Below are 18649 nucleotides of genomic sequence, written 5' to 3' on the forward strand. Positions count from 1 at the left end.
ACTCACATATCAACAATTTGGGCGGCACGGTGGCACAGTGGTTAGCACTGCTGCCTCGCAGCGCCAGAGACCCGGGTTCAATTCCCGCCTCAGGCAACTCTGTGTGGAGTTTGCATATTCTCCCCGTGTCTGTGTGGGTTTCCTCCGGGTGCTCCGGTTTCCTCCCACACTCAGGTGAATTGGCCATGCTAAATTGCCCGTAGTGTTAGGTAAGGGGTAGATGTAGGGGTATGGGTGGGTTGCGCTTCGGCAGGGCGGTGTGGACTTGTTGGGCTGAAGGGCCTGTTTCCACACTGTAAGTAATCTAATCTAATCTAATCGTACATTATGGCCTCTTTGACAGTGATCAGCAAGTTGCATGCAACCTTGATCAGAAATGCCTCCTAGCTATCTGGATCACTACTCAAAAAAAGGCAAAAATAATTCTCTCTACCCAGGGTTTCAACAAATGTTAATAAACATTAATATGCATCACAAAACCTTTACCGCAGTCAAATAGACTAACAGTAAGATGTGGATTGCAATAAACACTTCATTTTGTCCCAAAATTAGTGTTCCATTGCTGTTAAGATTATTAGTGCACTGTTGAAATTCAGAGTTACACTTGGAAATATTTTATAACAACAAAAATTTGGAGGGCAACGCATGACAGAAACTCTACAAGCAGCATTGCTTGTCAAGCATGAAAAACTCCACTTTGAATTTTTCATGGAATTATATAACATTTACAGCATTGAAAGAATCAATCATTGCATCCTGTGCACACTGGCTCACTGCAAGGGCAACTCAGCTAGTCCCATTCACCTGCTCTTCCTCTGCAGCATACAATTTTTTTCTCCAGATAATTGTTCAAATTCCTTTTGAAAGCTGCAACTGAGTCTGATCATCCTAAATCTGCATCCTCTAGTTCTTGCTGTTTCTATTAATGGGAACAATTTCCCCATCTTTATTCTTACAGATCTCTCATAATTTTAGTCTCTTTACCTGAGTGTATATTAGCATTTATGATTTCAATAAGGTATTTGAGGTTTTAGTGTCAATTCATTTTTAGCCTGATGCTCTGACACTTCGGCATGAACTGCTCTTTGTGGAGCTACAGAAGCAGCAGCAAAATGAAGGTAAATGAAGAAACAAATTTAAACTATAAATTTTAACAATCCTGTGAAGGTAGTGGACTCAATGAGAAAAAGTAAATTCCTCCTCACTCAATCATAGGAATGCCTATTTAAGACAGCATTTTTTCCCCAAACTTATCAAAGGTTGCAATGCTACGAAAATTCTATGAACACTAGTTACTATACATAAAATATTTAAACATTGGGTAGAGAGAGAACTTTATTCACACACAAATTTTATATTTTCTAATCTTGAAATCAACATACAATGCATATGCAGACATACAAACTCTCAAATCTGAACCATATTCTGTACAGCTACATTGAGCTCTGCAGATGGAAACTCATGGATATGATTAAATTTGATAGTATGATAATGTATGCTAATCATGATTAATCAGATGCCTGGTGGCAAATGGAAGTTGCTTGGTATTATGTCACCTGCATTTTAAATTGTGCACTGTATATGCTAGTCTGACAGTATTTGACAGCTGGTGGTATCTAATACTGCATCTGCTCTCCTCCGCCCAAGATCTGATGAGAGAAAATGCCCATCATTCCTTTACCACCTATAAAGGTTATAATTACTTAGCTTTCCAAAACATGGCTTGAAAACACAAAAAGCTCAGACGGATATCTTATACACAGAACAGAGCCCTGCTTCAGTTTAGCAAGGTCCATAACCTAAATGAAATATAATTTGCTTCAGCAACCTTGTTCATACTCAATTTGCATAAACTGATATGAGAATCTCTAACCAGGAAGTGTCAATCACCAACACCTGATGTCTTGTACCCTGTAGACTACAATGCAACTCTCCATGGTTCTGAACATTAACTACAGCATACCACTGATTCTCTTTCAGTTGATCTGTTTTTACCTTTGTATCCATTTTAATCTTGCCTGAAAATTATACAACTTTATGTTCTTGTTTGCTGCTATTTGGCAGTTATTCAGGATACATAGGAAGAAATTAATTTTTAAGTTGAAGCCAGGAGAAGGAAATTTACAGAGTAGTAGCATCAACTGTTTGAATATTCACCAAATCTGAATGCTTAAATATTGCAATTCCTTCAGTGCTCCAGATTTATATTACAAAATAGTATGGATTCAGATATACAATAAAAAAACTCAAGTCCACATGCTCAAACCTAAAAGAAAAGCAAGTGCAAAACCATTTAGATTTAAACAATGAAAATGTCAGGAAATAATTTAATACATGGGATTTAATCAAGGCCTCTGACCTTGACTAATACTTCCAAATGGAACAGTGGGAATATCTCTCTTGTACTTGAAAAATAAGACATTACATTCATAAAGCAAAAGTCTGTCAATTTTAATAGATTTTGTTCTTGAAAGCATATGAAGTCCTGTTACATATCCTATCATCTTCCCATTTGTAGAGCTCACAGTCAAGTCACCAGATCTATCACAGAATAAAGCTCATATCAAACATTTCCAGCTGTGCAGACAACGAAAGATGTTTACAGATTCTCAAAACTTTATTTAGCATCGCTGGTATTTAATTACTATGTTAATACTACTTTACAGGGGTACATACAATCAATATTGCAATACAAAAGGAAGCAGCTGCTACTCACTAGGAATCTCTGGGGGCCCACAGCAGGCCTCGGCTGGTTTGGCGTAGGCATCAAGGGCACTGCAATTACAATGAGGAGAGGAGAGAAAAACACCAATCATTACCTTTGAGTTCTGATCGTACAAAGAATTCAGGCATACTTGCTGCAATAAATTCAACACCAAAAATGGGAACATTTTTTTGTTAAGACATAAAGCAAATTGTCAGCTCTTTCTCTGCATTTTAAAGCAGCAAAACAGTTTACACACAAGCATGAATATCGATCAAGTTTCTAAAACAAATAAAATCAATTGGGCAGTTAATATTGCCCAAACAGCTTTTGACATATGTAAACTTCCAATTAAACACCATTTGATCCCATCACAAACTGATTAAAAAAAACATTTGGCACTTAAGTATTTTGACATCAGCATTTGATAGTATTTAACAAATTTGCAAGGTTTCTAATGTAACAAGGTTGAAGTCGCATTCATCATCACAAATAATACTATGAATTAACAAAGTTAGTATATTTGGAAAGTACAGATGTTAAATATTGTGGCAGCTTAAAAACTGATCTTTTTCTAGTATGTACAGAGTAGCAGGAGATTTCATTTAAAAGCTATTACAGTAGTAGACAACTTTTCAAAATTCTCATGTGAAAACAAAGGGAAATTATGAATAGAACAGTGGTCACAATGGCAATTGAACTAGCGTCAACAATTTATCCAGCAGCGGAAACAGCCTATTATCAGGGTGCTGTTTTCGAAAATAAGGTTTTATTCTGAGAAAGAATAGTTAACTAATCCTCAGCCAAAGGCAGGCAAGGGGACAATCATTATCCAACATCATGAGTGTCTGTTCCATGGCCCTTGGCCAAAAGGGTTCAGACAATTGATTAACACAGAAAATTACCTGGCCCTCCAAATATCATAAAACAGTTAGTGCCCGGCTCAGACAGGAGCACTCGGGACAGGAAGCATCAAGGTAAGCTTATAGCAGGTTGGCCAATTCCATACTGGAATAATCGTGCTGGGGTCAAAGAAGCTGCAGAAGCTATATTAGCCCTGGAAAAGCCATGTCAGGGCCAAGGGTTATGAAGCTAGATTCCACGCCTGAACAACTGTGTCGGGAATAGGTCAAAACCATGCTGGAGAATTTGCGTAGGGACCTAGAACAGAGTAGACTGAGGACAGAGGGGAGTTTCTCCCAGAGTTTGCACCAAGTAGACCTTGTAGGCAGCAGTCTTCAGCAGGCAGATGTAAGACAAATCATAAGGAAATGAGGAAGACCAAAGAAAAAGATCCTGAACAACTTGGCTACAGAGGAAAATGTTGCCCCCACTACGTTAATGAGATCAAGACATTCCATGCCAACAGCCTGTTTATCCTCTGTTATCAATGAACCACCCCCAATTGTCACACTGTATAATTACTTTATCTAATTAAAGAGTGTATCATATCTAAATTACTGCTTCTTAAACTCATCAAACCACCAGAAAATTGCAAATCGGTGACTGCGTATCAAGCGCCACTAATATTAACACAGGTAAAAGAAAAGTTCCATTGTAAAACAAGGAAATAGAAGTTCCAGTGCTGTCAAGGTTTCATCCCGAGAAGTAACTCATCTTACTACTTATTTCACTTCTCATTTTCGGTGTCCAATAAATCCCCCCTACTTTGTCCCATCCTATCACCAACTTTCTAATCAGGTGCATATCCCCAAACCACCAGGAAAACACTTCATTTTTAAGCATAAAATTAGCAGTGATTTTACAACATATAATGCAAAAATTTGAAAGTATTGAATAAAAAAGAAGGGTGATACGTAAATTGACCAAAAGATGACATCACAGATGCAGCAAAGAACTGATGTGAATCACAAAACAGATTAAAGTTAAAGCATCAAGAAGGAAACAACAGTTTTTGAATTTAGATAGACATTACATTAACATTCATTTCTGACCAACATTCAAAGAAGTTTACAGAATAACACTGAAGGCACACAAATATGAAGCAGGTCCTAAGCAAGTGTATGGGAGCTGAACAACCTAACGGGGAGTGCTGGAAGCACTTCAGAGTCATCCATCCAAAATTAATTCCTTAACAGCTGCTCCCAGTAATTCACTTTTGAAGTTTTAAAGTTCAATTGAAAACTACAGAAAGAAAATGGAGTTTACATTTTTAAAATGATACACCAGTGGGACTGAAATAAAGTTATTTAACTATAATTTCATAGTATTCAATATATAAATTAACTGTCTTCTATAAATAAGCATATGTTATCAAATACAAAGCACTTCAAGAAGGCTTTTCGCAAATGAGATTACTTATTGCATTTTTAAGATTTATTCATGTTGTGGCATTGACAATTGCCCCGCTCTATCTGGCCTCAAAAAGGTGGTGGTGAGCTACCTTCCTAAACCACTGCAGTGTATAGTGTAGATATTCCCATAATGTTGCTACATTAGACGTTCCATGCTTACAAAACCAGAGAGATGATCTTGCACTGACTTCAAGGCAAACAACCAGCTTTACAAGAAATCAAGTTGAACAGATTAAAGTAAACTGCTGCATCAATATTCACTGAATCCTAATAAATGTGCAATTATAATCTTAATGTTAAAAATAAAAAAATTTCAAGTGATATCTTTAAAATAGTGCTACAAAATGATGGTGCGACTCATTTTGACATCACCCCTTCCATTGAAGAGAAAGTCTGAAGTAGCGTAACTGGGAATCAATTCATGGCATCGGTTCAGCAGATTACTGATGCAAATGGTGCAGTTGAAACTGGATCAAAATTTAAGTTACATGTAAAGGATTTCTGCCTTTTATGATAAAAGCTTTAGAATATTTTTCAGAAATTACTTGCATTCAGTTGAAATGATTTACTTTTAAGTTATGAATTAGTTCAAAAAACATGCAAATTACTTCAGCCAACATCCTGCCTGTTCAGAATTAGCATGGAAAAGTAATGCTTCAAAATGGATTAGAATAACAAGTATAAAGTTATATTGGAATCAGTCAAAATCTTAGGGTACAAAAGGTGACAAAGCTATTTGACTGCACCACTTTTAGAGTGAATCAGTTCAGTTACAAATTAACAGAATAGAAATCAAATTGAAAATTCAAGTGGCAGTGAAAATTCTTTATGCTGGAAACAAACCTCTCAAACACCTATTCACTCAAAATTTAAAAATTTAGGTTAATACAAACTACATATAAAATTCATAAAAAAGGCAAAGATTTGAATTTTACTTCAATTCACTATCAAATATTTTCACTGTAATCTTTTCACACTTGAAGAGCAATTAAGATGGAAATGTTCAATGTTATGGACAGGAGCAGAGTAAGTCAGCAGCAAATGAACTTGCTTTTTAAACCAGAAGTTCTTATTCCTAAATCTTCCTAAAACATTTCAATAAAACCTCTAAAATAGTTTACATGCCCATGATCATAGTCTGTACGTTTGTCAGCCAGTCTGCTAAATTCCACCTCTGATCTTTGATAGGTTGGCTAATCTCAGATTTAGTAACGGTCAGTATCATAACAAACTGGCGAAGTGTTCTAGTCTGTTGAAAGGAAAGAACAATTAAATATTCAGTGCCTGACATTAAGTAACCTGTGCTGGAAAGATTAATGTATATCAGCTGAAGACAGAAGCAGGTTGAAATGCTATCCGCATTTACAAAAAAAATTACGTGTAAGTTTAAGCAAGAATGTTTACTTTGGTAAAGTATTGCTGAGAATCCTTTTATTCATAAGTGCACCACTGAATAAGTTACTGTCTTCTGGACAGAAGAGGAGAAAACACACACTGAATTTAAGTAAAATTTTCCAATTCTAACCTTGCACAGGTGTAACCACTGGACCTCGGAAATGAGGATTTATATGAATGTTCTTTGGTTGTTGTGTTGGAATTACTGTTGAATTCACACCAACAGAAGCAGTTTCTGAGTTCTGCTGTTCCTGCTGTTCTGGTTGCTGTGGAGGGCCACTGGGCATTTCAGATGTGGAGGGATGTCGTTGGGGTACCAGAAGAGGTGGTGGCTGCCGTCGCTGTTGTAAAGTGCCTCTGCCAGATTGCTGCTCTGAAGAATTCATTGTAGTACGAGGACTCTAGGAAAATCAATAGTTCATTTGAATTTTTCTGCCAGCTAAAAAGCCAAAAGACAGGCATTTTTCTTCAATACACTTGATTTTTAGTGTATCCTGCTAGGGCATTTATTGCAATTGAAATAGCAAAAATTAGCACAGCATCAACTTCAACAATTTCTGATGACCTCCTAATACAACAAAAGATGTGTGAATAGAGACTAGATTTATCCCTGTAGTACTGTCTAGTTTACATCTCTTAGACTTCACATCAAAATTTATTAAACATATCACTCATAAGCAATTTGAGACATTTTAAAATCCTGCAGTTGCTATTATCGAGTGCAACTGGCAATTTGAATACTGTTGTTTGCAATGCAAACAAGTCTTAGCTTGGTTCAGTTCATATCATTCTTCCTTCCAAATGGAAGATTGCAAGAATATGCATTACTCCAGGACTTGAATAAATAAACTATTTCAAAAGCAGTGCAGTATGGAGCTGGAACTACATTGTCACAGCTGTCATTCCATGATTGAGATGTTAAAGCAAAACTCATTTGTTTGTTCCAGTGATTCAATTTAGCCTGCAACATTATATAAAGAGTACAACATTCTTTATGCTTATTTCATACTATCGAAAACTGATCATTCACTTCATTGCGATTTCTGGGATCCTGCATGATACAAAATATTCAATGTATTATAACATAACACTTTGCCTCTGATGCCTCAATAAAATGCTGCCTCATTATTTGAACAGTACACGCCAGATGCATAACAGAAGAGAACATCCGGGATACTCTTCAACATTTCACACATATATATCTAATAATGGCTGCTGGATAGCAATCAAAACTGTAATGCTGACCAGTCAGTCAAAACTTGGGACCTTGCTAGCCTGTATAGCATTTATCTTTTCTGTAAATTTGGTACATTTAAAATGATCCATCTGTTTTCTAATCATCTTCCCATACTTACTATGCTGCTCTCTTTGCAACAGGAGAAATTCTAATACAATGAATCATATACACTTAAAACAGATATAAAACTTCAGTACATCAATATTTCCAACTTCAAATATAATAGAGTGGTTCAGTCACCCCCTTGAGCTTGCTCAATGAGATCATGAATGATCTGTACCTCAACTCCATTCATCCATCTTGAACATCAAATCATCTTTTATATTTCTATTACTGTCGAGCAAAACTCCACCTGTTTTAGATTAAGAATCATTTGAGTGAACATTTGAAAGCTTATTGCAACAAAGTTCCGCAATGCTACCACTCTTTGCTTTGAAGTGTTTCTCAATGTCCCTCATAAATGGATTGACTGACTTCACTCCATCTACCTCATAAACCTCTTCTCAAAATGCCCTTAACTCCCCAGATGCCAGGGAATGCAAATTTAGCAAATGTAATCACCCCTCATAATCTAATCCTTGATGCCCTGGGAACAGTCTGGTGGCTCTGCCATGCATGCCTTTCAAATCGCAAATGAAATTCAACAATCACATATTCTTTGCAGTGAAGCAGAGATACAACGTTCAAGTGTGCTTAACAATGATGCTGAACAAATATATATGGAGTTGATTTTCAGAAAAGGGCATAACAAACCAATACAAAGTAACAGCAATTGTAGTTAATGCTTATTTTTGATCACTGGCAAAATTCTCCACTCAGAAGTAAAATCAATAAATAACTAGTCTTTCGATCCTTTTAGCTGGATTGCTACAACATCTTGTAAGTAGAAACTATGTGTCAATTAAATGACAAGGTTTAAAGTAGTTTTTCACTTGCACAATTATAGAAAATGCCCAGGTGCAGATTTTCTTTCTCTGACTATTTTGAACTTTTTTATTGCACTCTCATTTCTACATGTCAATACTAACAAATAAGCAGCACAGGTAATTTATGAAAAATATACAAGTTATTACAATTCCCAGAGATACAGAAATCATGGCTGAACAGGCAATGAAGGCAGACAAAAAAAAACTTGCTCACTGGATGCAATCACTGTCTACTCTTCAACACTGTCAAACTTCATTTGCTTAATCCACCAAATTATCAAAAAGAGATTCTATTGAAGATCAAGTACAAGTAGATCTAGTTACCTGCAATGATGGAGGCACTTGCATCAAGGGTGGCCGTTGATCTCTCCTCCTACCACTCTCTCTCCTTGGATCACAAAAAGGAAAATTAGCTGAAGGCCCTCCCCTTCGACCTCTTTTTCCCTGTTTTCGTTGGCGTTCAGTCTCCTCAAACTCACGCAATGCTGCTTTAGCCTCATCAGAAAGTTCTAAAATAATAAATATTACATGGTAACAATTTTATTCAATTATATTCCAAAGCATCTAAACCAATGGCACAGCGATTTTCTACTTAAAAATTATAACATCACCTACTAACTGAAGTGAAAGTCCTGAGAACACAAAGAAAACTAGATTCAGAAATACATGACTGCTTTAAAGGAAAGAAATAAGCAAGAAAGTAGGTTTCAATAAAGTGGATTATGGAGAAAAAGTGGACTTGATGGGCAGAACGCTTTTTTCACTCATTTTTTTAATGATTGCATGTGCACACATATTAGACTGCATACAGCAAACACCTATTAACAAGTGTTGTTTCAATGCAGGATCAAGTAAAGATCCTCACATTCAAAAGAAGATTTAGATTGTGTGCAAATGTGACAAGACACTATCTGCATTGACTTAAGTGTCCTCTGAAATGACCGAGCAAGCATAGAGGCTTTAAATGAACAGCCAACTAAGAACTTCAACAGGACAATTACTGCTCTAACACATGCAAGTATGGCAGCCAGTATGTCCATTCCAATACCCCACAAACACCAAGATAAATTAGCAGGTACTTATTTTACCTAAGTGCAACTATCTGTTGCATAAACATAGGATAGCACACTGCAGAAACATCCGAGGGGATTTGATTAGCTCAGTTGGCCGGACAGTTAGTTTGCAATATAATGAAGCCAACACCATGATTCAATTCCTGCATTGGCTGAGGTTAGCATGACTGGGCCTCCTTCCCAACCTCTCCCCTTGCCTGAGGCATGGTGGCCCTTAGGTTAAACCACTATCAGTCACCTCTAATGACAGATCATGACAATGGCAACGTTATTTTATGAGGAGAGGTGATGGCCTCATGATATTATCACTGTACTGTTAGTCCAGAGACACAGGTTATGTTCTGGGGGCCTGGGCTTGAATCCTGCCATGGGATTTGAATTTTTTTTTAAAATGGGATTAAGAGTCTAATGACGACCATGAAACCACTACTAATTGTGGGAAACCCATCTGGAAATACTGATAGGATCTTCCCTGAAATGTGGGATTTCAAAGAAACCGTAATACTAGAATGTTCACTTAAATTTGTTTGCAGAAATACACAACCCCATATTGAAGTTCAACACATTTTGTGCTTTACATTCTACAAGATATGGGAAACAGATATGGTATTGAGCAAGTAAAGAATATTTAAGATCAGTGAGGTAGAAACAATCATATGCTTGTATTTCATAACTGTGGCACATTCCAAAAAAATGCTGCAATATAGAAAACAAGCCAGTTAATTTGGAAAATTTGCAAACAGCAGTGAAATGAATAACCAGACAATCTGTTTCTTTGATATTGACTCAAGGATAAATCATTGGCTAGGACAGCATGAAAACATTTCATTCTTTTCAAACGATGCTACAGAATTTTTAAAACCAAAGTTTAAAATTCCCTCACGATGGCACTAAAAATCATGGATCAAAACTGCTTTTTCTCAGCAAAGGTTAACATCTAGTTAGTTCTTCATATTTTGCCAACAATCACATTCTGAACTCTCACACAATTACAATGGAAGCAAAACCAACTCTTCAACAATGCAGAACATTCTAGATTTTAGTCATGTTTTCATTAAAGCAAAAATCTATTCAAACAAAGCAATTAAAGGACCAACTTTGAATGAGATATTTTTCATATCAATAATCACTCAACTTTGGCTACAATAACATTCAAAAAGGGCTTGATCTTAAATATGCACAGAACATTTCTCATATTTTGGCGATAGAGTGAATCAGCAATTATAGATGTTATTCATGCATTCTTAGATGTCGAGATTAATTTCAGTATAGCCAATAATAAAATGGTTTCACATGACAACTCTAATCAGTTGGCAAGAATGCTTCCATCCAATAGAAATAAGCTGTCACATTAGGTCAGCAAAATCTGACAAAGTGGAGATTACATTTGCAACGTGAACTGCAATGTCAATTGTCCTTTAAGTGCTTTTTCAACTACTTCAAGATTCCAGTTGAGAGTGGCTGCAGCGCTCTGCTCTTTGTTGCTGTTTATCGATTTCTTTTGCTTTATAATCTGTTCATTTACCATTCTTTAGAAAAAGTCTCAAATTTTCAAAATTGCTGTCATTTTAAAGCATGTTAATTTAAAAGAAAATACAACTGTGTTTTCATTGCTATTTATGGAATATAACTATGAAAATTATTTAAAATCCTTTGATACAGCAACAAATACTTGAAATAAATAATGTTCCAGTTTGTGAAATTCAAGTAAAGCATTGTATCACTTGTTACCTCAAACTACAGATTTTTCGTTCATGGAGAACAGGAGAACATTTTTTTTCCTGCTCTTCCTGACAGAAAGGATGTTTTATTCCCCATCTTAAGTTCTTCATGTGAGGAGGAGAAATAAAACCAATTTTCTAGTTGCCATTCACAATATAACAATGCAATGAGTGGGATAACATTTGTAGGCACAGAAATTGCACTGCTTCAGTGACATAAAACTACAATGGCACAAATAATCTCACAAGCAGGGAATTCAAAACAGTTCCCCATATAATTGTACTAATCGTCTGTCTACACCTGATTTATCCATTTGTCTGTTCCTTTACATTAGTATGACAAAGTCCACAAACTCCCCTTATGATTTCTAATGAGATTTCCAAGGAAATAGAACACACAACTTTCAAATTTAGAGTATTAAAAATGAGTAATTCAGTTTTTTTAAGCAAAGTCATATTACATCACAGATCCCATGCTACAAAATTAAATACATTTATCATTCTCTGTAAAAAAATAATGTTCTTAATAGATATTTCAATAATCGAGCTTTTTGGTCTTGGAAATGCCCTTATTCTTTTCAATGTTCCCAATTATAATTACGCAATAAAACCATCAACTCTTTTCCTGTCAAGTCAGTGAACTTATCCCAGGAATAGTGACACGACATGAGAAAGGATGACTCCAGTTTTAATCTCTCACCCTCTATACAAATACCACTGAACTCAGTGATAAAGTTTATACATGAAGGAAAACTTCTTGGACTAGGACATCTGGTACGCAAGGAACTGTTCTCTATGAAGGAATTAATGCTTTTAAGAAAGAGGGAAAAGGAGAGGAGGAAATGAGAAAATTGCAAGAATGAATGTGATGGTAAGTACTTGCTTTGGGTGAAGGTGACTAGATAATAGACAATAGACAATAGGTGCAGGAGTAGGCCATTCTGCCCTTCGAGCCTGCACCACCATTCAATAGGATCATGGCTGATCATTCTAAATCAGTATCCTGTTCCTGCCTTATCTCCATAACCCTTGATTCCACTATCCTTGAGAACTCTATCCAACTCTTAGATGGTAATTTCTGACATAAAAAGCAAATAAGTCATGATCACTGTCACACATGAAGGCAATCAATAAACTGCAATTCAGTTTTACCACGATAAATAAAGCTACTTGTCATGAAAGAGGAAATTTTAAAAAGTAATTATTAAACCAAAAAACACAGGATGACAATACGCAGACTTCAAATTAAGAAGCTACAGGACAGAAGTCAAGCATACTGTCCCCCATAAATTAATTAAAACTGAAAATTGTCTTTAGTTAGGACAACTGAGCCAATGCTCAAATAACCTAGAGAGGGGTGAACTAAATAAATATCCCCCACCCTACTAATGATTTTATTTACAGACCTCAAATCCCTCAACATCGTTCTAAACAAATGTCAGCCTACATTTTGTGCTCCAATTCTTTCTTTGGGTTACCAATCTCCAGACCTCCAACTGAGGCAATAAATAAGCCTCCTTCCACAGTTCAACCAACCCTTTCTCAGTGGTCTTTGGAAGCATCATAAACCTCCAATATCTCCCAACTCTGCTAATTTAAGTTTCGTTGGCATCCCAAACTCCATTTTCCCTACTTAATGACCCCTTACTTTCAGCTGACCAGGCTCCAGATTCTGAAATTCTTCAACCATAAGATTCTTCAAGAAACAATGATAAATGTAGAAATGTAGAGACTGACAAAGATAACTAGCCTTTTGTATTTCTTAGGTCCCAGGAATCACAACAGGAAAACCTTTATTTGGCACCAAGGGATATCGTCAGCAAAAATACGAAGTGAAAGTGTGTATAGCTGGAATGATTTTAATGGCCTTCTTTATCAATATCCTTTGCAGATATTTTGAGAAAAGATTCCAATATCTAAAATTTTGATAGAAATTCTTCTGGTTGTTTTGCACTAATCTCAACAAACTCTACAAAATGAACCATTTAAGCTTTTTCTTACAAGCTTCTACTAGAAGAATGGTGAATTCCCGCATAAACCATACTCCAGTGTCTCAGAGCAGGTTTCAGGAAATGGTGGTTCAGGAAACGCAACTTGTGGTGTTATACGTTAGATAGTCATTCTTACTGGATAAGCAAAATTCCAGAACCTCAATTCCTCAAATTGCAAGTACATTATAAATTACCTTAATAGCCTTGTCCTATATTTGCAATCTCCCCCAGTCTTAGAATTAATCCAAAATTCTTCATTCCCTCACTGCATCTTGTGTAACTTCCCACCCTCTGTTTGCAAAAATCAACTGTAATTGTGTCTTCAGACAGATAATCCTCATCAGATTACTTACATTACAGTGTAGAAACAGGCCCTTCGGCCCAACAAGTCCACACCGACCCACCAAAGTGTAACCCACCCAGACCCATTCCCCTACATTTACCCCTTCACCTAACACTACGGGAAATTTAGCATGGCCAATTCGCCTAACCTACACATTTTTTGGATTGTGGGAGGAAACTGGAGCACCCGGAGGAAACCCACGCAGACACGGGGAGAATGTGCAAACTCCACACAGTCAGTCGCCTGAGGCGCAAATTGAACCCGGGTCTCTGGCGCTGTGAGGCAACAGTGTTAACCACTGTGTCACCGTGCCGCCCACTAAATGCTCCCCTCCTTTAAAGGCCCAATGGAGAGAGCGTGTCTAATTAAACGTTTGTCTGGCGTTCTCAAATTCTGCTTTTATGGCTCAGCACCTTGGAACAATCATTGGAGTGCTTGTTGTGTTAATCAGCCTGGTGTGGACGTATTTACTACAATGGCTAATTTACTTGCTGGACTCTCACAGCTATTCATTTATACATAACTAAGATGTTGAAATTTTAAAATAAAACAGAAAAAAAGTGGCAAATATTCAGGTTATAAAGAATCTTAGAGGACAGAGTGCACATAAACCAGCAGAACAGAGAATGCACAAGTGCTTCAGGACAATGACCTGTGTAACCAATTACATTTCTAGCTACTCAGTTCCGATGAAGGATCAGCAACCTGAAACATTAACTGTTTCTTTTCACAGATGCTGCCTGACCTATAGACTATTTCCAGCACCTCTTTATTTGCATACATTAGAAACTGGATGCAGAACAAAATCAAGCTTAGCTGTAACATGCCACTAATCAAACATCATGCTGATTAAAAAAACAAATAACAGCAGATGCTAGAAATCAGAAACAGAGATTGCTTGAAAAACGTAGAAGGTCTGGCAACATCTGTGGAGAGAAAACACAGTTAACATTTCAGTTCCAGTGACCATTGTTCAGAACTGAAGGATGTTGACAAATTTTTTTGACAAATATTAGATGAAATAATATTTAATGACTAACGAAGATACATGAATGCTGTCTCTGAACAAAAGTTGACTTACAATATGGAGAAAGGGTCAAATCAATGGTGACATCATTTTTGTCTCATTGAAATGATTAGGAAGAAAAATTTCAAAAGTAAAATTTTGTTTACAAATGACCACTTACCCAATGTGTCTGGAATGTTTCGCCTCTTTCTAGCTGCATCTGTTAACCTAATAACAGTTCCTTCTTTCCGTTCAGTTTTGAAACGCATTCTTCCAGACTCTTCATCATCTTCGTCTTCATCATCAGAGACTTCCTTTCTTTCTTCTATTTCCTGAATTTGTTTCACCGCCTAAACATATAAAAATGTCACATTTCACCAATGACTAAAAGGACCACAGTATTCATCTCTCTATTTTGTACTGAAAGATCAATATTTATCCAGTTTCTGGAATAAGACATGAAATAACACCTTGCAACTCAATTGAGTGCTTCCACTGACCTAACAATGATACTTTAATACGTTAACTGCCAATGTTAAATTTGACTTTAAATTGTTCACAGATTGTAGTTTTGCATAGAAATTTGTTGTGTAAAGGTGGACAAATCACAAACTAACTGCACTGCAGCTTGTAATGGTACATAAATTAGTCAAACTTTGGAATGGACATCCATGAGAAGACACAAATCTGACAAGAGAAATCCATTCAAGACAGTGATAAGTCTAAAAGGTTAAAATACTACCTAAATAAATTAAGCTGACAGCAACAGAATAGGTAGCCAAAGCATTTGAGCTACAAGAAGCTGTAATTGTTTTGGGCTGGTTAATCTGATAAAGGAGAGAATAAATAGGGCATTAACAAATTTTTTTTTCATGGTTTATGGATTTTATAGAAGTAGAGTCAATAAATCCTTGATCCAATTTTGGATCAATTCCACACAAGAAAACGGACTGTGAATTTAATAAGGCTCGTGTTTGTTAATGCCAAATCTTTCAGCTTCAACTTGGTGTTATTATATTAACCAAGATTCATCAATAACCCAAGCAAGCAAATGTGAACTAATGAATGCAGTAAATGTTTGTATAAATGAATAAACCAATCATTAAAGATACCAACTAGCATAAAAATCCTCACTGTTTCCTTGCTCTACTCATATCTGGCAAGTAACATTAACAAAATTAAGTATTATCGAGAACATGAAATACTGGAGTTTACCAACTGTCAGCTGCAGTCTAGTTTCAATGCATCACAGTATTTCACTGAATGTGCCATGGTTAAACAACATATACCATGCATATTAAGTGCAAACATAAGTCTGCAAGATGAGTCATGACATGGCTGATAGATTAATAATTTTGGACAAGTCTCTCCATGTATTTTAAAATCTTATTCCAACACATAGCTATTGACTGACAAACTTTCATGAAACCAGGAGTTCACATGAGCAGCTGTACTGGTACAATTATTATACTGGCTTGGATTTTTTAAAAAAAATTTGGCAATTGCCTGTGGATGTTTGTGATAATAAACAGTTTTAAATTGTGCCTAGCCCTTCATCCCAAATCAGCAAAACAATTGCGCAAAGACTCAACTATAATCAAGTCCCATCTATTTATGAATAATCGGCTTGCTAGTTTGTGTGCTGTTTCCACTCAGCACAGTAAAAAATGCAATTTGCCGCAGCTGCTCCAAGCACTGCAGAGAGTATTGGGCTCTACAGCTGCGTAACTCCTTCCCGTTCTCCAGTCATCACTACTCAAACCCTGCCAAATCAGCTTTGTGAACAAGTGGTTCTGAATTTACTGTTTCCAAAGCTTTCCATTATAGGGAATTCTCGTCTGCTCAAGTTTAGATCTGCTACAAACTCGTCATGATCAGACAAATGTCTCTCTTCACAATAAATCATACAATAACTTGTGAAATTTGAATTGAATTTACAGATGACATAAAACAAAGGGGTACTGTGAACTTCAAGGAGAATAGCAATTGAAATCAAAAGTCACAGAAGGCTGGTGGTGTGGGAAGACATGTAGCAGTTGAAATTTAAAGCTGAGGATCGAATTAGTGTATTGTGGTAGGAAATAAAATGGAGAAGCAATGCAAAGGACAGAGCACAATTCAAAACAGGGTGCAGGACGAGAGAGAGGTCTGAGGGTTTGCTTTATCAGTTTGAAGGTGATATGGTAGATTGAGAAAGTGATCAAAATGGCAGACTGGATTCCAAGCTTCATAAATCAATCTTGCACCAGCTTCATCCTAAATCGGCAAAATAGTGGTAGAAGAGTTCATTTATAGCTGATGAAGCTTGATAAAATACTCGTGTGGCCTTCTAGTGAAACATTATATCCAATTCTGGGCACTATACTTCAGGAATTTTGTGAAGGTTTTACAAAAGGGGTAAAGACTTCAAACAATTGCTCCAAGAATAGACCAACAAGCCAAACCCAGATGATGTCCATCATAGTAACAGTATGGCATGTGTAAAAGGAGTTGCCCTGGGATTCCTCAACATTGACACTGGAGCTTAAAGCCTCATGCAGTCAGGTCAACTCCTGTTCAGTGCATGTACTACCCCCCTCAGCTGATGCATCAGTATTTCTCCATGTTGATCAGCACTTGAAGGAAGCAGGGAGGGTGGCAAGGGCACAGAATGAATCGAGGTGGGCATGTTCATTACCAAGAATCACTTAGAAGCACCACCATCAACTTTATCATAACAAGTACAGTTGCTAGACTGGGTCAGCAGCAGATGGTGAGGAAACCAGAAGGAAAACAATTTGCCCTAGTCCTCATTAACCACCACAGTTATATCAGTTCATGACAGTACTAATAGGAATAGCCACATGTAGTTACTGTAGAGACCAAGTCCTGTCTTCACACTGAGGATACAGTGTTGTGGCACTACCATCGTGCTAAATGCGAAAGACTTGAAGTAGAGTCAGAGCGGAGGCTGGTACAATTGCAACATTTAAAAAGCAACTGGATGGTTATATGAATAGGAAAGGGAGGGATATGGGCCGGGTGCCGGCAAATGGGACCAGATTAGGTTGGCATATCGGCTCAGCATGGACAAGTTGGACCAAAGAATCTGTTTCCATGCTGTACACCTCTGACTCTATACAGCATGGAAACAAAAGCTTCAGTCCAGCTCATCCATGTTGACCAGATATCCTAAATTAATCTAGCCCCATTTGCCAGCATTTGGCCCATATCCCTCTAAACCCTTCCTATTCATATACTCATCTAGGTGCCTTCTAATGTAATTATATCAGCTTCCACTATTTCCTCTGGCAGCTCATTCCAAACACGTACCACTCTTTGTAAAAAGAAAAGCTGCTTCTTCGAGCTCTTTTAAATCTTTCCCTCTCACCTTAAACGTATGCCCTCTGATTTTAGACTCCCCTACTCTGGGCAAAAAGACCTAGGCTATTCGTCCTATCCACTCCCCTCATGATTTTATAAACCTCCACAAGTTCTTCAGCCTCCATCGCTCTAGGGAAAACAGTTGCACTCTAATTCAGCCTGCCCCTCTAGCTCAAACCCTTCAACTATGGCAACATGCTTGTAAATTTTCCTGAACCCTTTCAATTTTCACAACACCCTCCCTACAGGAAGGAGACCAAAAATGAATGCGGTATTCCAAAGTGGCCTAACCAATGCCCTGTATAGATCAGAATGGTGCTGGAAAAGCACAGCAGGTCAGGCAGTATCCGAGGAGCAGGAAAATCGACGTTTCGGGCAAAAGCCCTTCATCAGGATTACAGGGCTTTTGCCTGAAACGTCGATTTTCCTGCTCTTCGGATACTGCCTGACCTACTCTGCTTTTCCAGCACCACTCTGATCTCAACTCTGGTTTCCAGCCTCTGCAGTCCTCACTTCTTCCTCAATGCCCTGTACAGCCGCAACATGACCTCCCAACTCCTATACTCAATGCTCTG

At 37.2% G+C, this 18649-nt stretch overlaps 1 protein-coding gene across 2 annotated transcripts in view; it reads right to left on the reverse strand.

Moving 5' to 3' along the window:
• The window catches only part of rbm33a (RNA binding motif protein 33a), a 162425-nt gene that overhangs the window by 84524 nt on the left and 59252 nt on the right, over positions 1–18649 (reverse strand). For both annotated transcript variants that reach the window (XM_072576224.1, XM_072576223.1), the window contains exons 7-10: positions 14893–15061; positions 8902–9086; positions 6545–6815; positions 2717–2775 (exon numbers count right to left, since the gene is read on the reverse strand). In XM_072576224.1, the coding sequence (XP_072432325.1) occupies positions 2717–2775; positions 6545–6815; positions 8902–9086; positions 14893–15061 (684 nt within the window). The remainder of the gene's footprint in view (positions 1–2716; positions 2776–6544; positions 6816–8901; positions 9087–14892; positions 15062–18649) is intronic.

Source organism: Chiloscyllium punctatum, chromosome 8, assembly GCF_047496795.1.
Source record: "Chiloscyllium punctatum isolate Juve2018m chromosome 8, sChiPun1.3, whole genome shotgun sequence".
Lineage (NCBI taxonomy): Eukaryota > Metazoa > Chordata > Chondrichthyes > Orectolobiformes > Hemiscylliidae > Chiloscyllium > Chiloscyllium punctatum.